Below are 21,297 nucleotides of genomic sequence, written 5' to 3'. Positions count from 1 at the left end.
GCAGACGTGCGGCGACGGTTGGCCCCACGACAGGAGCGCTCGTTGGAGCGGAGCAAGGCGGTGCGGACCTCCTTCCACACGCGCCGACAACGACGGAAGTGGGCCTGGACAGAGGGGACAGAGGCCTCAGACTCCTGGAGGGAAAACAACGGGGGTTGGTAACCCAGCGAGGCCTCAAATGGGGACATGCCAGTGGCCGAGCAGGTCAGGGCATTGAGTGAGTACTCCACCCAGGGCAGATCCTTGCTCCAGGAGGTGGGATGGAGAGCAGAGACACAGCGGAGGGCAGACTCCAGGCTCTGGTTGGCCCGTTCAGCCTGGCCATTAGTTTGTGGGTGGTAACCCGAGGAGAGGCTAATGGTAGCGCCGATCTCCTTACAGAAGGCCCGCCAGACCTGGGACGTGAATTGGGGTCCCCGGTCCGAAACAATGTCGCAGGGAAGCCCATGGAGTCGGTAGACATGCTGGGTGAGGAGTGCAGCAGTCTCTGCCGAGGACGGGAGTTTAGGGAGCGCCACCAGGTGCACCGCCTTGGAAAACCGGTCCACCACGGTGAGGATGATGGTGTTACCATGAGAAGAGGGAAGACCGGACACGAAGTCCAAGGCGATGTGAGACCAAGGGCGGGTGGGGACAGGGAGAGGACGAAGAAGACCAGCTGGTGGCTGATGTGACGCCTTGGCACGGGAGCAGGTGGTGCAGGCAGCGACAAACTCCCGGACGTCAGTCCTCATAGACGGCCACCAAAACCTCCGGCTCAGGAAGGAGAGGGTGCGGTGGAACCCAGGATGGCAAGCGAACTGGCTTGTATGGCCCCACAGAAGCACTTGGGACCGCACTGAATCGGGTACGAAGAGCCGATTCGGTGGGAAGAGCCGGTGATGGGGAGCATTGTCTGGACCGGGTTCGGCGTGTTGGGCCCGCTCAACCTCCGCTTCGATGTCCATGGTGACCACCCCAATGATACGAGAAGCAGGAATAATGGGCTCAGGCTCGGCCGAGGACTTCTCAGGTGCATGGAGTCGGGACAAAGCATCAGCCTTGGTGTTACTGGAGCCAGGCCTGTAGGTAAGGGTATAGTTGAACCTATCCAAGAACTGAGCCCACCGTGCCTGGCGAGAGTTGAGGCGTTTAGCAGCACGGATAAAGGTTAGGTTCTTATGGTCAGACCAGACAAGTGTGGGCTCTTCAGCGCCCTCCAGCCAGTGGCGCCACTCCTCAAAGGCTGCCACCACAGCTAGCAGCTCCCTATTCCCAATGTCGTAGTTCTCCTCTGCAGAATCAAACCGGCGAGAGAGAAAGGCGCAGGGGTGTAGCTTCTGGTCCTCCACTGATCGTTGAGACAAGACAGCCCCTAGACCTATGTCAGAGGCATCTACCTCCACTATGAAAGGCCTGGAGGGGTCAGGGTGGAGAAGGATTGGGGCTGTGGTGAAGTGCTCCTTGAGGGTAGCAAAGGCGGTACAGGCAGCAGGTGTCCAGACGTAGGGACGTAAGGTGGAGGTGAGTTGAGTAAGGGGGGCCGCTATGCGGCTGTAGTTCCGAATGAAACGGCGGTAGAAATTTGCAAACCCGAGGAATCCTTGGAGCTGTCTGCGGGTGGTGGGTTGAGGCCAGTCAACGACGGCTTGGACCTTGCGGGGGTCAGGACGGATACAGCCATCCTCCACAATCAGTCCAAGGAACTCCACAGAAGACGAGTGAAAGACACACTTCTCGGCCTTAATGAAGAGCCGGTTCTCCAAGAGGCGCTGGATGACCATGCGGACATGCTGGATATGCTCCTCGAGGCCCCGGGAGAACACCAGGATGTCGTCTAGGTACAGGACCACGAATACCTCTAGCATGTCCCTGAGCACGTCGTTCATGAGAGCCTGAAAGACAGAGGGGGCGTTGGTGAGGCCGAAGGGCATGACCAGGTATTCGTAGTGTCCACGGGGGGTCTTGAAAGCGGTCTTCCATTCATCCCCCTTACGGATATGCACAAGGTGGTACGCGTTCCGGAGGTCCAACTTGGTGAAGATGGTAGCACCGACGAGGGGTTCAAAGTTAGAGCTCATGAGGGGGAGAGGGTATTTGTTCTTGACTGTGATGTTGTTGAGCTGTCTGTAGTCTATGCACGGCCTCAGATCCCCACCCTTCTTCTTGACGAAGAAGAACCCCGCAGCCACCGCGGACGTGGATGGGCGGATAAGACCCTCAGCCAGACAACCATTAATGTAACTGTCCATAGCCCCCTTCTCAGGCAGAGAGAGATTGTAGAGGCGACTGGCTGGAAGCTGAGCATCAGGATGGAGCTCAATGGCGCAGTCATAGGGTCGGTGGGGGGGCAGGGTACAAGCACGCTCCTTACTGAATGCCTCACCCAAGTCGTGGTACTCGGAGGGAACCTTGGTGAGGTCGGGGGGAGCAGGACTGGGTCGTTCCACACTGGAGGGCATCTGGGCGGACCGGAGGCAGCGGGCGTGGCATGGAATGCTCCAGCTGAGAATACGTCCCGAGCTCCAACAGACGTGAGGGGTGTGAAGCTCCAGCCAAGGTCTGCCCAAGATGAACGGCGTGTCAGGTGAGGTGATAACGTAGGGACGGATGCTCTCCACATGGTTTCCAGAGACCGTGAGGGTGAGAGCCTCGCACCGGTGGGTGATGGGACCCATGGGATGGCCATCCAAAGCGAAAGCTGAGAGAGACTTCTCCAGAGGCGTAATGGGAAGGCCCACCTCCCGGGCGTATCCTTGGTCCACAAAGCTCTCATCAGCCCCGGAGTCGATAAGTGCAGGTATGGTGAGAGTCTGTCCCGACCAGTTAAGAGTGACAATAAACCTGGCCTTGTTAGAGTGGGACTGGGGGTTAGATAGGCGGCTCACTCTGAACCCCCAAAAGGGTGAGCCCTGTCTTTTGGCAGTCGGGCTGAGGAGGGTTTGGAGGGCAGGAGGGGACACGGTGAGTCGACTGAGTGTGCTGAGCTGGCACAATACATGCAGAGCCCCTGTAGCCGTCGGTGCATACGTTCAGCAGAGGTTAGGCGGGCTCGGCCCAACTGCATAGGCTCCTCACCAGCAGAAGTTGAGAAAGCAGGGAAAGCTTGGACAGGCCGGTTAAGGCTGACTGGAGGAGGTGGAGATGGCCTAGCGGCAGCATGACACTGGTGAGCCCTCTCACGCTTACGCTCCCGGTGACGTTCATCAAGAGAAATAGAGAGGGAGATGAGCAGATTCAGGTTGGGAGGCCTCTCCCTACCAGACAAGGCATCCTTCACGGGCTCTGCCAAACCCCGCCGGAAAGCACTGAACAATGCGGCCTCGTTCCACTGGCAACGGGCTGCGAGAATACGAAACTCTGTGGCATACTCCGCCACAGAGCCAGAACCCTGCTGGAGGGTGGAAAGAGCTGAGTCTGCATCCTGTCCGTGGACATCATGATCGAAAACAGTCCTGAACTCATCAGTAAATGCTATGTAGTCTTGCATGTAAGGTGCAGAGCCCTCACGACTAGCCATAACCCACCGGCGAGCCTGCCCTGTGGTCAGATTAGCTATGTAGGCTATGCGGGCGGTGGCAGTGGAGTACATACTAGGTTGCAGATCGAAAATGTACTCACACTGCATAAGGAACTCCCGACAGAGAGTGAAGGACCCGTCAAAGAGAGCCGGGGCCACAAGATGGGGCTCCCGAGTGGGAGGTATGTCTGGTACAGGGACTGCGTTCGGCACAGGAGCTGGTTGGACAGGAGCGGGGGCCGGATGGCCCGGAGGTGGAGTGAGTCGAGCGCAGAGCGCGGCGACCTGGTTAGAGAGATCCTGGACCAAAGTAGTGAGTTGATTTATCTGGGCTTGCTGCTGAGTGGCCTGGGACTGCTGCAGAGTTGAAATCCCCTGGAGCTCCTGTTGCACATTAGACACGACAGCAGATGCTTCCTGTAGTAGGCGGGAGTGCTGTGCTAAGACCTGTCCCTGGGCCTGAAGCGGACTGAATGCCGGTGGTTTTCCTTCCATGCTGGCTGGGTCCAGATGGCCAGATCTTACTGTTAAGGCTGGTGTGTGTGAGTGACCCAAGCGCACAGCAAAGAGGAGACGTAGTTTAGGTGAAGCCCGTGGGCGTATTTATTCACAGTTTGGGTGGAAAGGTAGTGGAGTGAGTGGAGGTGGTGTGGGTTGGTAGCTCCGTGGTTAGCACAGCTCAGCTGGGGATCCGGAAGACTGGAGAGGAGAGGAGAGGCAGGGTTAGTGACAATTCAACAGAGAGAGAACAATGCACAGCAACTGAGTGAAGTTTAATTGGCTAGTTCTATATCACTGGAAATATCTAGTTTGGCTAGCTCTAGTTTACCAACCGTAGACTGGTTAAGATCTGGCACGGAGTGAAGTGCAGACTGGGCTCTTGTAGTGGCAGCAGTTGATTGTGGGATGGAAGACAGGTGCGGCGATTGCTGAGGGAGAGCAGGTGTGCTGAGTTGAGCCATGGAGTAGTCAGTGAGGGGGAGGGGCCTTGAATGTGAAGGTGAGGAGGAGTGAGCCGTAACACAAATGAGACAACACGATCAATACTCAGATCAATACCCTGAGCATTCAATCCAAGGCTAAAAGCATTTGATTTGCCTCACATGGTTTAAATACAGTTTCAGAGGAACTACGCCAATGAAAGGGAGCGTCTGCCTCTCTCACACACACACACACACACACAGTCTCACCTGAGGCAGTCATCTGAGCGAGGAAGAGGAGGAACAGAGAGGTGGCGTCCACCTGCAGATGTCCCCACTGGTCATCAGACACCACCGTCCCACACGTCCTGATGTTGTACTTGGCATGCAGAGAGTCTGACGTACTCTTACTGTACTTAAACTTCTCCACCTTATCCAGCTGTGGAGGTAGAGAGTTAGAGAAATAGATGGGTAGGTAGGTGGACTGAGGGATTGATGAACTGATATATTGATGGCTAGATAGATGCCAATTGGCTGGTTTGTGAATTGTTTCTTTCTGCAACCTGTGTGCACATGTAGTCTCAATGTTTGTATACAAAATAACTGGTCAAACACAGACACTAGGGGGCGGGGCTCTGTTTTCATTTCTCCCCCAGGGAAATTAACCATTGTCCTTAATCTGTCCATGTGTGTGTCAGAGAAAGGGTGTGTTTAGTTGTGCGTTGGAAAGATTGTGTTCAGCACTGTTGACATACCTGCCTCATAATGCACTGAAGAATCCCTCTCATTAGTTTCACCACACTCTAGAGAGGAACACAGACACAGACGGTGACATTTCCAACACAGCATCCTCTGTAGGCACTCAGGCACAGAAATATGACACTACTGTACTCCATGCCAACTGGAACGCTCTATCAGCACAGGGGAAGGACACGGACGCAAGCATGCGCACACCCACACACACCCACCCACCCACACACACCCAAACACCCCCACCACACACACACACACACACACACACACACACACACACACACACACACACACACACACAGACACACACACACACACACACACACACACACACACACACACACACACACACACACACCCTACCTGCTCCAGTTCGTAGGCCTTGGCCTTGTCTTCATCTCGATCAGCGTTCTTCCTGTAAGCCAGACTGAGAGCCCAGACTGACAGGATGCTGTACACGTTGTCTCTGACCCAGGCATCAGGCTGCTCTGTGCTGGCTGGTAGTAACCCTGTTACTGGGTCCTATAGACACAATAAAACACAAAGTAACTCTGTTACTGGGTCCTAGACACAATAAAACAGAAAGTAACCCCGTTACTGGGTCCTATAGACACAATAAAACACAAAGTAACCCAGTTACTGGGTCCTAGACACAATAAAACACAAAGTAACCCCGTTACTGGGTCCTATAGACACAATAAAACACAAAGTAACCCAGTTACTGGGTCCTAGACCAAATAAAACATACAGTAACTTTGTTACTGGGTCCTAGACAGGACAAAACACAGTCACAATAACCCTGTTAATGGGTTAATCTAACACTTAGATATATTATCCCCCCCTGCTCAATTTTCTTGAAATGTGTGCTCTGAACAGGATAATCACCCCAAACTGTCTGTTGCATGGCCCAAATCCATTCATAATCCAATATGTGGTGTGTGTGTGTGTGTGTGTGTGTGTGTGTGTGTGTGTGTGTGTGTGTGTGTGTGTGTGTGTGTGTGTGTGTGTGTGTGTGTGTGTGTGTGTGTGTGTGTGTGTGTACTAAAACGGAGTGATGATGCTATTACCATCATCATCATCCCTTGCTGCCTGCTGTTATGACATAACATGCCTGCATGTCATGACTTTGGGAATCGGTTAATCTGGATTGGAGACACGGTACAGTGCAGAGGTTTAATCTCCTCACAGCAGGACAGATGGAGAGGTTGGTTTGAACTTAAGTTAGCAGCACAGAAAGCAGCACAGGAATCATGTTCATTTAACAGTACGAGCCAGGCGAGAATATGTTTTGTTTTTGGGGCGTTTTACCTCACAGACTTAACTCTCTCAGTGCCACGCCCCGACATATCCCGAGTTTTTCCCGAGTACCCTCAGTGCCAGCACGAGAAATCCCGAGTTTTTACTTTTGACTGTGGTCGCGCTATTCTGTGTATTTTTCATGATCACTTTCGCTTCCTGACTACATCAGACTCACCCGGAGCCGGATGTAAAAAAAAAAATTCATTTCCGGGTCACGTTGTTTTTCTCCGGTGATTTTCGGCCAGAATAGGGAAAGTCACGGTTTTTCACACGTTATAAAAAACAAACGGAGAGGTCCACGTCTACTCTCTTTGGTCTGGGTGACGATCAGTCATCGTAGTCGTGTATCACATCGTAATTTAGCGCGATCAACGATTGTCAAAAATGTCAACATCCGGTTCTGACCGGATATGACGTGAGCCTGTTTGGGAGGGGGCGAGTGAGCCAGCGAGATCATCAATGTGTCGATTTGTTGCTCTCTACTGGTAGAACTGTATTATGGGTTTAAAACCCCAATCAGATCATTTATTTGAATGAAAAATTACAAAATTTAAAAATAAAAAAAACCGCAAATTCCTGGCAGTTTGGGAGTACTTTATGAAAATACTCTTGGCACTGAAAGAGTTAACACTAAAAAAACGACATTCCCTTTTAGAAGATTTTAGATAGTGACCACTAGTCAAAAGTGAATTTCTCAATCCCCAGTGTTCTCCTGGCACTGCTGGCACTGCAGGAGTCTAGCCGTCTATAAGAGTGTCTGTGTGTCAGGAGCTAATCTTGCAAGCCGCTAGAATTATCATCAGCACCAAATGTATTGTGTGTGTGTGCACTGTGCAGCACACTGTCAGCAGGCCAAAGAAGTGCCTCCACTCATTTCTTCAACCTCATCTCCATATGATCCACCAATACTCTCACTATTAGATGGAACTTTTTCAGTCTACTCTCTGTCTCTCAGGGGGATAGGCTGTTGATAGCGCCAAAGTTTACACTACATGCCGTTGACATCATTTCCAAGGATTTGACTATTTATTTATCTTTTACTGATGCAACCACAGGAGCTACTATGGCTACTATTTAGCATGCTGACATTCCTGGAAGTAAAATACTATAGTTTTAGCTTGAAATCCGTCTGACTCTCAGCTGCATCACTGCCAGGGTTGCATTGCTCATGGGACGGCCTAACACGCCGTGCAACAACATTTTTGAACAGGAGCATGCGCAGGCACATCGCACATACATAGATTTAAAACAACTTTAAATTCACGTCATTAAAATAGAGTGCAACCACGTTCCAATTCAGCAATGCAACACTGCATTTGATGTACTGCTAAACATTAAATACCTCCCAATCAAAAACAAAGCATGCTGCCTGCATATTTGGCAATATAAATATGGACTGAAAGAATCAATATTCGAAAGGTATAGATGGGATGGGATATTCTGTAGTTATGTGTATGTGTGTGGAGAGAGAGACTGTGTGCAGTCTGGATGATGGATGCACTTTGAGGCGTGTAAATTACCGTAATGATGAATGAAAAATGAAAAATACTTGCTATTTATTTTTGTTATTATTATATTTTTTTGTTTAAAATATTACCATGGGAAGGGCCCGACATGCTTAATGCTTCTCCCCAACCCTTTTTCGGGGACTTGGACAATTATTATGATTGACATTTAGATTATTCTTATAATTATGTATATTATTGTAAATATATAAACCAAATGAATGAATGATTTTTTTCCCTCTTCTTCCTTGTATACTTGTCCAAAGGCTATGAAAATAAAACCTAACTGAACTGACAGACATTATCATTGTTGGATAAATAGAACTTAACTTGCGAGGTTCACAACTTGCTTAGGCTACATTTTACAACTGGACGACAAAGGACACAGCAGAAGTTCATGACTTTGCGTTTCAACATCAAACTAGCTTTCCTCACTGACAGATGTAGGCCACATGTGATCAAACAAGCTAGTGAGGTTACATAAGCAAGCAAGCACTGCACACCAATTGATTGGCGGGGGTATACAATTGAATTCACCTACAAACAGTTACAAATAATGCCATGGTACTTCATTTGTGCTGACTGCCCTGACTTATGACTGTTTTCATTGAAATATGTAAAGACATGATTTGCAGTTTTTTTTTGCACAATGCTGACATTTGAACTAAGCAGCTTGTGATTCCTAAAAGTGCCTGTAAACTCAGTTCTAACAGGTAGACCCTTCACTTAATCTTTTAAAGATCATTTTAGGGCAGTTGTGGCTTTATTTCACACAGGACAGTGTAGAGACAGGAAGCTAAGGACAGACAGGGGAAAAACATGCAAGTTTCAACACAGGTTTACATACGGATTCGAACCACAGACATTGCAATAACCGCTGTCCCTCACATCATCTCAAGTGTCACACGTTTTGTTGGAAGAATAATGTAAAAATAATCCTGATAGGTGTCAATTTGTACACTTTCAAGAGTTAAACTCAGGATGTTACTGTGTATCAGTACAGTGTAGCGCTGTGGTTTGTCTGGATCCGATTCAAAAATCCACTCCGAAGTGGCGTCCTTTTGCAAGATGTTTCTACTAGTGGTCCAAATAAACTAAAAACATGAGCAACATTCCAGAGAATTGAGTCAAGTCCAATGCTAGACCAGAATGCATGATCTGAATCAATGGTTGTCCTGTTTACATTTTGCAGTAAGACTAGGGCTGCTAGCCTGCTACTATCAATTCTCTTCTTAGCGATTCTTCTATTGATGACTTTTTTGATTGACAGAGAAGTTTGTAAATTGTTTTGTATATTTTGTATGCATTTTTGTATTTATTTATCAATGAATCAACAAAGAAATCTGAGATAGAGCTTTCATAGTCGACTAAATCAATTTGTCTGATAAACCACTTAAGCCCTATTTTATACCTCTTCGTACAATAAAATAGCAGATCTACCAGCAACATGTGACGTGCTGTGAGCACATCACATGTTGTGAGCTTGTAGATGTGCTATTTTTGATAATGTATCATTTTATTAAAATCCATTAAATCAATTCGTTTCATTAACTATTAATGTGCACCCATATGCATTTAAGCATATCTCATTACAACTGTAAGACATATGGAGATAATTACACTCCAATCTTCTCCTATCCAGTTACTGTCAGATCAGTGCTGTTCTAGGAAATGACTGGAGGAGAGGAAGCTATTCTAGTCTACGGGTTCAAGTGTGTGTGTGTGTGTGTGTGTGTGTGTGTGTGTGTGTGTGTGTGTGTGTGTGTGTGTGTGTGTGTGTGTGTGTGTGTGTGTGTGTGTGTGTGTGTGTGTGCGCGTGCGTGCGCGTGTGTGTGTCATTCAGCTGCAGAATGATGAATGACATGACATGTGAGTGCACGTGTGTGTGTGTGTGTGTGTGTGCGTGTGTGTGTGTGTGTGTGTGTGTGTGTGTGTGTGTGTGTGTGTGTGTGTGTGTGTGTGTGTGTGTGTGTGTGTTGTAACATGACCTAACATGAGGCAGCAAGGAAATAATGTTTAACCCAACTGAACCATTGTGACATGAAAGTTACTGAAACCTACTACTACAATAATACATGCTTTATGAACGTTATACAGCACTTCTTACACTTATAACTGTCTACTACTGTGTGTGTGTGTGTGTGTGTGTGTGTGTGTGTGTGTGTGTGTGTGTGTGTGTGTGTGTGTGTGTGTGTGTGTCTGTCACTGCAGAGTTGAACAGTTACAATATTCTACACTTTCAGTGTAGAATATTGTAACAAAAGGTATATATATATATATATATATATATATATATATATATAGCAACAAACTATATATAATATAGCAACAAAAGGTTGCTCTTACATAGCTGTAGTATACAACCCTCGTAGACGTCTGACGTTTTCATCTCGTAGATTGAAAACGTCAGAATCATAAATACGTCTACGAGGGTTGTATACTACAGCTAGCTCTTACACTCACTCTCACTCTGTCTCTCACACACGCGCGCGCGCACACACACACACACACACACACACACACACACAACTAAAGAAACAACACTCACTTGGTATTTCAGGATGGTTTGATGAACAATGCGAGCATAGTTGTCGAGTTTCACGCCTGAGTTACTTCTGCTTCTCATGTTTGATCCTCACGAAAACCAAACTAACTTTAAACTTTGCATTCATTAAAGTACAGCCATGACTACATCCACGTCCAGAACATAGACTGTAAAGAGTCCTAACTCTATTAGCAGCAGCACGGCGGACGGCGAGGTTTTTGAAGCGTGTCTGTCAATAGAAATGAATTATTATGACAAGCGAACCGACAGAGCTCTGTCTGGGAGAGTTGCCAGATTTGCGCGAGAGAAACAAGCAAACAGGTATATCAAACCAAGCTACAAGCTCGAGGTCGGCTATTTTCAAAAAACATATTGAAGAAAAATGTGAAAAATGTGGAATATTTTTTTTTTACATTTTAACACCACACATCTTGTATGGGGGTCTTTCACACTTTCCACACTCTGCCCAGTGGTGGAAAAAGTACTCACAGTTTTTACTTTAAGTAAAAGTACCAATACTGCCATGTAGGAATACTCTGTTAGGGCACGCCACGGCCACACCAAACTATGGCTGCCCACTGATAAACTGATAAACTCAGGTTGTGGGCAGTGGTGTGACTGAAGGCCTGGTGTATGTGCGTGCGCACACACACACACACACACACACACTCACACACACACTCACACACACACACACACACACACTCTCTCTCTCACACACACACACACACACACACACACACACACACACACACACACACACACACACACACACACACACACACACACACACACACACACACACACACACACACACACACACACACACACACACACACACACTCAGCCTGGTTGTGCACATGACTTCCACACACTTGTTACACATTTATACACATAGGCCTACATAATAATATAATATAATATAATATAATATAATATAATATAATATAATATAATATAATATAATATACAAGGATACTGTTACAGAACAACAGTTTTTTTTTAATCAATTAGACAGGAGGGTGTAGTAGTTGCATGTGTTAGGCCATAAATAGATTCATTAACTTCTGCTTTATTCTGTATGTGTGCATTTGTTCACCTTTTTTTGGTGCTCTCTGTATAGGCTTGTGCGTGTGTGCAAGCACCAAGGTGTGTGTGGCTGAGCGTCTTACCCTTATTAACTCTATGGTCTTACCAGACAGGAAAAGGACACTTCAGACAACAAGAAGCAGCAGAGAGGTCTATGTCAAACATCGTAGCCGTCACTCTGTTAGTGAGTTCCAGTCAGTTTGTCAGAATGGAATTTGCATCAACCTATATAATATCATGTGAGTACTTTATGTTCATTTCATTTCATATTTAGTTGACTATAACCATTGAACTTTATTAAGTTGAGGCTAAGCCGTTTTAGAACACAGTATTATATTAAATGGCACAGGGATCCCTATTTTATTACCAACAAAGGTTATTAAGGTGCTGGAGAGATGGAGCAAATGCAGGCCCAGGCTGATAATAATAATAATAATAATAATAATAATAATAATAATAATAATAATAATAATAATAATAATAAGGGTAATAATAATAATAATAATAATAATAATAATAATAATAATACATTTTATTTTTGCATTTTACATTTGAAACAAATCTCAAAGTGCTACAGTACAGAATAAATACATTCGCATAAAAACAACACATTAAAAATGTTCTAAACATGGGGCAAAAAACCTGGGGGATAAAAACAGAAAAGCTAACTGAATACTTTATTGAAAAGGTACGTCTTTAGTCCTCTCTTGAAAACATCAACAGACTGTGGAGCTCTCAGATGGTCCGGGAGAGAGATCCACAGTCGAAGGCCCGGTCGCCCATGGTGCAGAGCTTGGTTTTGGGTGGGTGGGGGCAGTTATTGTTTCCAGAGCGGAGGTTGCGAGTGGAGGTTTGTGGCTTGAGCAGTTCCTTGATGTAGAGGAAGGGGTGGAGGGGGCATTACGGTGGATGCATTGATAGTGGGGTACCAGGACACTCAGTCATTTCAAATTCATGTGAAAGTTATTTTTTCACTTCTAATTTGTAGATAATGGTCTTGATGCTGCCAATTAACATCGAATTACTTCAAATTACACCTCACTTAGACAGTCTGGACAGTCAGATATTTGAAGTTGTTGTGAAAGTTTAGTTTTCATTTCTAATTTGAAGTGAAGGGTCTATAGAACAATTTTAGTTTGAGTGTCAAGAAACAAGATTGAAGTGTTTTTTTGTTTTATTTTACTCATTTTCCAAAATGGCAACAATCGAAATTAGTCTACATGTAGGTCAGATTTCCAAAAATCTTAACCCTGAAGGCAAATTGTGTTCATTTATGGCATACATGGTGTTAGGGGTAATAAGGGGTGCTGGATCCATATCCAGCACTCCTATATGCTATGTGCCCAGCTCAGAAATGGCTGATAATGCCTCAATATGGACCATTTAAAGATGGTGGCCACCACAACCTTTTGACTAAACCAGGTATAAACTGGATTGCATTTAGCTTGATTGGGTTTTCATATATGGGGAATACAATAGCATGTTCTGATTAGAGATCAAATGTGAGGAAAGTGCTTATATTGGGTAAATTGTCATTTATTGGTGAATAGGTTTTCCAACCATCTTTATCCCATGACTTTATGACATATCTGCTGTACAATAAGTACTTACAAAGTTACAATATATTGATTTGAAAAGCTCACAACCTGGGGACTGAGCTGGGCCATCAGGTGTATAGGAATATGGGCTACTCAGTGGGGATACAGTGAAGAGACATGGCCCATTATGGGCCTGGAGGGTGTGAAAGTTGGTGCAAAGCTATCAGAACCCATTATCTGGATGAGCGTAACAGGGCTATGGAGCCCCTCAGGTGGGTAGGTACCTTGGAGGTAATAGGGGGTCTGGTCTATGAGTTTAGTGAGCCTAGGATGTAACATTGTATCTGAGAACACGCTGAGGAAGGCTTGACGCCGAAACACGTCCGTGTATGCTGTTGTCCGTGCATATGAATTAAAAGTACCTGTTATAGCGCCACCAGGAGGCCAATTTTTGGAAAAGAAACTTTTTGATATTACTCCAACAGATTTTGTCTAAACAACACGCAAATTGATACACATTCTTTCTATAGTCATGCGATCAAGACGGATCTGTCCGATTTTTCATATTCCATCCTGATTGGCGAATTTCAAACATTGCTGGCCCACAATAACCTACCTGACCTGGCCGAGACCTGTGCTCCGAGGAGCACTTTTTCTAGTTTCATACTATTCTATAGTTGGATAATGAAATATTATTCATGTACTTTGCCAACTGAAAGATTACTGCAATGACCTTAATAACAATTATAATTAAATGAACTGAACCATGAAATGAAATGAACAAATTGGAAGTCTGAATTGATAAAATAAAGTTGCACTTTACATGAAGTTTCCTATTTGTCTCATCTGTTTAAGAAAGTAGGTAGCTGATATATTGCACTTTTACCTTAGCGCTATGTATACTCTTAGTTGCTTGTTTTAGAAGAGAATGCACTTAAGACTTCTGGTGATTGGTAGTTTCCGTGCCTACCTAAGTGATGAATGCACTTATTGTAAGTCGCTTTGGATAAAAGTGTCTGCTAAATGATTGTAATGTACAGTAATGTAATGTAATGAAGTTGCATGACACTGGCTTAGTTCAGAAAGGGTAAGAAGACTGGGCAGGTCTTTTTTTTTATCACATAATGATCTCATTAACTTTCCACACAGTGCTGTATCTTCTCATCTGCTGTGGACCTGCTCAAACAGATGGTGAGACAACTTCAATGCAATGCATTATGGGTACCATCCTGTTTATACACCCTAAACGTTAATTCAGGGATGTTCTAACCCCAACATAATCCACCTCATAATAAATGAATGTATAATTGTTATGATTCATATAAAGTAAATATATTGGTCATTTGAATAGTCTGTATTAATATTGTATGTAGTTAGGTACTACAGTAGTGTCAATCCTTGCACACCCCTATTCCATTTGACACTACCCTGAAACACAGAGCACTCTTGTTTCTCTGTACCATAAGACATGGTTTCCTGTTCTTTTATAGTTGCTATAACAACCCTTGTGGTTACTATGGCAATGTGTGGCATCATGAAAAAACTTAAAACAAGCTATTTATTAGTTATCATATCGATCACCTTATTGTGACTCAACAATTGTGTAATTGCACACAATCAAACTGATGCACAGCATAGCATAAGGGATTTCCTCAGTGGGTGATACAATAATTTGTTTTAGAAAAACAGAAACAAAGATGATCTGTACATCCTCAACTGACTTCCACAGATGATCACATTGTAGTCAGTCAGTTATTCTTTCATCTAATAATAACACTGCTCAACTTGGGATTATAAAAATGTTGGTGTGCACCTTTTCCAACATTGCTAAAACATGAGAATGCCAAATTAGAAAACAAGCTCTGTTTTTTCACATTATTTTTATTTGAATATCCAGATGTTAAAATGATTGGTTGGCCTGCCTTAAATGTTATTTACATTGACAATTAGCAGCTCAGATCTGATCAGAACATGATGTCAGGTAGAATCTCTCACTCTCATCCTTTCTTTCCATCTCATCCTTTCTTTCTTTCTTTCTGCCCCCTCCCCTCGCCCTCCCTCTCTCTTCTTAGTGTCTCTGAGAGTCAGTCCTGAAAGAGTTCAGTTCTTTGAACGTGAGTTAACCCATTAAGACCTGAGAAGATTCTAGAAATGTCTTCTAAAATTTCTAAATCCTAAAAAAAAATTGAGAAAAAAACCCAATTTTTTTTTTCCTCGATTTTTCAAAAATAGCAGATCTACAAGTTCATAGCGCGGCACTCGGTGCCGCGCTATGAGCTTGTATATCTGCTATTTTTGAATAGCCTAAAGAAATCTAAAGTGACACAGATGCGTTCCAGGTATCAATGGGTTAATCTCACTGAGATGTGAGGAAGAAGGGAATACTATGCCAGGCTGGTCTGTGAAAAGAAAGACCTCGAAAGGGGAAGGAACCTGCAACAATGAATGGGGAACCATCAACGGTATTTATAGGGAGGGATGGATATAGATAGATAGATATATGATGTATTTTACTGTAACTGAAATCTTCTTTCTTTTCATTGTGATTCTGTGTAGGAGGGTCCTGTATCGTGGCGCTGTATCTTTGGGACTGGGGAGCTTACTGGTGTGAATCCAAGTCAGGAGAACGCAACAAGTTCATCAACATTATGATCTCTGGTACAATCAATATAATTACATCAATATAATCAATAGGTAGACAGACATAATTGACTTACTATCACTGTTAACACAAAGTTTTAAATATAAATGATCACTCATCTCCCGGGTTACTTATCCAACAAATCTAGTCAGATGTGATAAATAAAGACATTTCCGGTACATTTGTCAGGGACAGACACTCGCAAATAAAAATATATGTTTAATAGCGTTCAGAGAAGTCGTCAAAACACATTTATGTGGAATGGTTATTGTGGAAAATATACCAGGTGGCATCAAAAACAACTTTAGTTACATATGACTTTAACATCACTGTCAACAAGGAACTGCCCCAGTGAATGAAATGGTCCTGGACAGTTTTTGTCCATGTTTGAAAGGTTGAGTTCTCAATGTATTTATAGTAGAACTGTTGTGCAAAATCCACATTGAGGATATTCTGTTATACTCTATATCAGCACAGCTGTGATTATTATGTTCCACAGAATCACAGCTGTGTAGGTGAAATTATATATCTCTCTGTGGTTATATATTTGTTCCCCCAATACTAATTTAGGTGCACATGAATAATTTTGATTGGTTGATGACAACTGCATGTCATCTAGATTGTGGAGCCACCAACCATCACATACGTACAGTGTATGTTCATAACTCAACCTGCTGTTGGTTCTAGATGGAGATGTGATCTTAGAGAGCCCTGTACTTCCTGTGATGGAGGGAAGTGACGTCACACTCCGCTGCCTGTCCAAAAACAAGACTGGTAATCCAACCTCTGGCCTCCCAGCTGATTTCTATAAAGGATCCATCATCAGGACTGAGTCTACAGGACAGATGACCATACACAATGTTTACAAGTCTGATGAAGGATACTACAAGTGTAAAATCTCTAACCTTGGAGAGTCAGCAGAGAGCAAGATGGATGTGAGAGGTGAGTTAGTCATACAATAATGATAAATAAATAAATTCATTCATTCATTACACACTAAGGGCTATCTTGCACCTGCTGCAAATCGGAGCTAAGCACAACACAGATGTCTAGTTTCTATCCAACGCAGCTGTCATTTTCACGGCCATCATCAACGTTCCCCTCTTAAATGGAATTGGAGACTATACACCCTGATCTGTCTAATTTGTTATGCCCAAAACACACCCATAACTAATTCATAGATTAAATTCAATCCCTTTGTACTGTGCGTCTATAGCTTCTCTTAAGAAAACGCACTGTTTAACTACCAAAATTGGAGCTAGATATACCCCCAACACATTTCAAATCTGCATTCGCCGTCCTGCGCCAAACACAGTTTGTCTAAATAGGAAATATTATACAATATTTAAAATCCCTGTTAGCAGCCCCTAGAAGCAGTCCTGCTCTGTTACAACACAAATGATCAAAGTGGTTTGTACCGACCAAACAAGTGTTCGTTCGACATTGAGATCTCACACACTCACTATCAGTGCTAAAATAAATAAACGCAGTCTGATTTGCACTGGTGCTTCTGCCCTTCTCTTCAAAATGATAATCTGTAAATATCTGCTGAGACAGAATTGAAATGAATGACATTTAAAAGAGATTCACAGCTCTTAAAATGTGTGTTTAAGAGGAATATGTGTCTCATTCTGCTTCAGCTTCTCTTGCCTCCAAATCAGACCCTCCCTCTTTCTCTCTCTCTCCCATTCCCTCTCTTCCTCCCTCTCTGTCTCCCCCTCCCTCTCTTCCTCCCTCTTGCTCTATCCCTCCATATTTCTACCCACTGATGTGTGCTGGAGTCTTCATCTTTCTGCTGATTCTGGGTCTGTGTCTCTGGAAGAAATGCAGAGGTATGTTGATATTGTTCAGACATGCAGCCATTTAGAGAAGCTGTAAGATAGATGAGCCCCTTTAACGTCAACGTCATTACGTCAGTGTTAGCTGGAGGCAAAACAAAGGTATATATATATATTAGGTATTATATATATATAATGCATTGTTCCCGAACAAATGGCCTTGCGGTCCGGCACCTAGCCTGACAGTGTGTCACGGGTTCGATTCCCGATCCCGGCAACCTTTGCTGCGTGTCACTCCCCGTCTCTCTCTCCCCATTCCCATCTACTATCAATAAAGGCAGTAAAAGCCAAAGAAATATCTTTAAAAAAAAGGGAAAATAAAGACTTATTTGGACTGTAGTAGGCTATGCTAGCTTCTCACCCACTGAATCTGCCATCTAGCTGTGTTGTTGGGTTCCAAAATCAAAGGAGTATAAATGAATGCGAATGGCTCCAACTTGAAGAATTGTCGCATATAGACTCACATTTGCAGGCTTTCTTTGGTTTCTGTTTCAAACAAACCACCCAGCCCAAACCTACCACCTACCATGTCCGGTAGCCTAATTTGCACACACATACTCTACTGTACACGCACACCCCGTTTCCATATCTGCTATTAGACCCAGACCGTATCGGCAACCTGCAAAGCAAATTTGTCCCAGTCTAATCACATACTGTAACAGCTGCAACTAATAAAATGAAAGAATTGTGTTTCTAGCGCAGACTTCAAATCAGGTAATGTTAAATAAAGTATTATATTGTACTAGGTAGAGATATATGTCTAAAGGTTTGTGATGTCCACTCATTCACCAGAAACAGTTTGGGGAACTAGGACGAAAATAATAGATTATTTCTTGTAACTCAGCCTATTAGCACATGATGACTTCATCCCTTGTTTTCTTCAGAATCAGAATCAGACTATTATTGTTTATTATCACACTGATAATATTGATTGGCCTAATGGCAGTGTGCACAACAAATTTAGCACTGAACGCTCCAGCAGCGAGATTAGCTCCGGACACACAGACAGACACACAGACCCTCTTCTAAAAGGCTCTGCCTCATACAGAGCCATACCTTAAAATACTTAAAATCGAACCCTGGACTGTTTCTCTGCTGCAGACTGTAGGACAGACAGTGTGCCAGATAGACAAAGTAAAGTGTAACACAGGAGAGGTAGAGTAACAACACCACACTACAACTGAGTACTATTACATTTGATGGATTACATCTACATTATAATAACTGCGCAGCTCTTCATAAAACATACTGTAGGCCTACTGAGTAATATTACATTAGATGATTACATCTACTGTATATTATAATCAGTGAACAGCTCTACATAAAACAGACTGAGTACTACTACATTTGATAGATTACATCTAGATTACAATAACTGTCCAACTCGCCATAAACCATACTGGTGAGTACTATGTAAAAACTATTTAAAGGTTCAAAGATTTATGGTCCAACTTATCTTTTTAATTTACAGATCCATGTTGTGTTAGGTAAGTAAGTACAGTATTGATCCGTGTCTATTCATTATGACAGCAGTAGATTCCATCTTGTTTTCTACTTAATTTCTGCTAAATATTTATTTATTATAATTACAGTGCTGTTCAGTCTCAGGGGACCAAACAGAACTCAGCTGATTACCAGAACACCAATCAAAGTGGGGCTCCTGATGATGTGTACCTCCCACTGCAGCATGGTCAGTCTCTGAACCAATCATGTTGGTTAAGTTCTTCTAACAAGGCCAACTGGTTCTAATTTAAATCTAAATTAATGTAGAACTTCAAATCTAAAATAAAAATAAATCTTACATCATTAAACAATGAATGTTCTTTATCAAAGTAGTCTGTCAGTTTGTTTTGTGTTTGTTTAGCAGAAGAATTAAATAAATAATAACATGATATAATTGACACATTAATGCTTATATTCACCTTTAGGCAACACCAGCGTCTATGGAGTAATCCAGCACCCTGATGATGACTATGAAAATGGTACAGCATTATACTTTATAAAGATCCAATCCAATGATGATCCTATATATCTCATTTCATTTGATTTTATTGTGAAATATTAATGTTAGGAGTGTCATTTCTTTCAGGTTCATATACATCACTTCATTTGTTAGGCCTGTATGTTTTTATTTGGTTCAACGGTTTATGGTATAACTTACACTAATTCTTTTTTTTTTTATAGATCCATTTCATGTCACGTAAGTACAGTATTGATCTCTGTGTATTCATCATCATAACAGCAGTAGATTCCATCTGGTTTTCCATTTATTTTCTCCTAAATATATATTTTCAATTAAAGACCCATTGAGTCTCAGGGAACCAATCAGGGCTCAGCAGGGACCAATCAAAGTGCAGCTCCTGATGATGTGTACTGCCCACTGCAGCACGATCAGTATTTGAACCAATCATGCTGGTTAAGGATACTTCTGATAAGACCAACTGGTTCAATTTTGAACTTAAATTTAAAATAAATAAATCGTTCATTAAACAATGAAGGTCCTTTTTGGAAGTACATTCAAGTCTGTTTGTGTTTCCTAATTAACAGAATAATTAACTAAATTGAATTTGAAACCATGTTTTTATATAATAAAATAAGCACCACAATGATTGTTTGTTTAACTTTAGGCAACACAAGCTTCTATGGTGTAATCAAGCACTCTGATGACTATTATATATATAGTTTATAGTATATACTTTTAATTCATCCAATAAATTACATATTTTCTATCAATTACACACCCTACATGTATGAAGCCTTGAATTCATGGATATGTTTTAGTTTTTGTCGCATTCCTGAGCCAATTAGTCTCAAACAAATTAATGAGTCCACTCTAAGTGGTTGTAGAGGGAATTTCCAGTGAGATGTGTTCTGTTGAGATTAGCAAACTGTACAGAAAGAATGACAAAACTCTGACAAAGTGAATGAGAGGTGACTACACTTTCCACATTCCACAGTTAAGGAAAAGCAGTAGATAAAATGCCAGACTACTGCAAGTTCAATGACACTGTATCTTGTTTTAAATGTTTACTGTAACTTTGTTTCAGCTCCAGAGACGTGTAGGACAGCCCAACAAACATGGCACGTGGATAAATGCAAATGAGTCTTCACCAATTAATGCAGTGCAAGATTATATAATTATGTAACCGTACAAATGGATTTTAACCAATACACGCAGGGTAAAATGTAGGGCTGCTTGATACTGGAAAAAATCCTTTGTGATATTTTGTCTCCCTGCATGAATGAATGAATGAATTATTGTATTTACTGTAAGTGTCATGCCACCTCGTGGCCCAACCCTTATATATATTATATTATACGACACCTTTTCAGACAGTTACAATGTTCAAATGTTGACTCCCTGCAATATATATTGTGATATATTGCAAAAGTATATATATATTTTTACTCTAAACACTTTTTTGGTACAAATGAATAGTCAATAAATGCCTATCTAATATTTTGTGGGGAACAAAACGCACCAAATTCTGTCCTTATTTTTTTTTAATAATAATAATAATAAAGTTTATGATGTTTTAAATAATCATGTTTCGTTAAAGTATTTGTTTGTACAGATTATGATCTGAGCTGTCTAAAAGCTACTTTCATTCATTCATCTCAAACAAATAACGTGTTGTTGCTTTAAGTAATTCTAGAGTTTATTTTACAT

General features: G+C 42.9%; 2 protein-coding genes and 1 long non-coding RNA gene across 3 annotated transcripts in view; 2 read left to right on the top strand and 1 right to left on the bottom strand.

Annotated features, from left to right (window-relative positions):
- LOC308101529 (phosphorylase b kinase regulatory subunit alpha, skeletal muscle isoform-like) overlaps positions 1-10,800 on the bottom strand; it is a 38,507-nt gene extending 27,707 nt beyond the window's left edge. The window contains exons 1-4 of the mRNA XM_080450948.1: positions 10,525-10,800; positions 5,536-5,694; positions 5,175-5,222; positions 4,690-4,858 (exon numbers count right to left, since the gene is read on the bottom strand). Coding sequence (XP_080307074.1) covers positions 4,690-4,858; positions 5,175-5,222; positions 5,536-5,694; positions 10,525-10,602 — 454 coding nt within the window. The 5' untranslated portion in view covers positions 10,603-10,800. The remainder of the gene's footprint in view (positions 1-4,689; positions 4,859-5,174; positions 5,223-5,535; positions 5,695-10,524) is intronic.
- Positions 10,801-11,746: 946 nt separating this feature from the next.
- On the top strand, positions 11,747-15,266 carry LOC308101196. Its single transcript, XR_013934504.1, has 3 exons — positions 11,747-11,849; positions 14,298-14,339; positions 15,221-15,266. It is a non-coding gene; the product is annotated as an uncharacterized lncRNA (long non-coding RNA).
- A 268-nt stretch (positions 15,267-15,534) lies between these two features.
- Positions 15,535-20,977, top strand: LOC308101194 (uncharacterized protein; the record flags this gene model as incomplete). Its single annotated transcript, XM_080450579.1, has 8 exons — positions 15,535-15,610; positions 15,705-15,806; positions 16,477-16,731; positions 19,099-19,114; positions 19,220-19,317; positions 19,556-19,609; positions 19,812-19,827; positions 20,675-20,977. 8 exons carry the CDS (start codon positions 15,535-15,537, stop codon positions 20,688-20,690), a joined length of 633 nt encoding a protein of 210 aa, XP_080306705.1. The 3' UTR covers positions 20,691-20,977.
- Positions 20,978-21,297: the final 320 nt, after the last annotated feature.

This window comes from Gymnoscopelus braueri (genome assembly GCF_963280865.1).
Source record: "Gymnoscopelus braueri genome assembly, chromosome: 15".
Taxonomy (NCBI): domain Eukaryota; kingdom Metazoa; phylum Chordata; class Actinopteri; order Myctophiformes; family Myctophidae; genus Gymnoscopelus; species Gymnoscopelus braueri.
The sequence above is the reverse complement of the archived record's forward strand: the minus strand, read 5'-3'. Positions and strand labels throughout refer to the sequence as shown.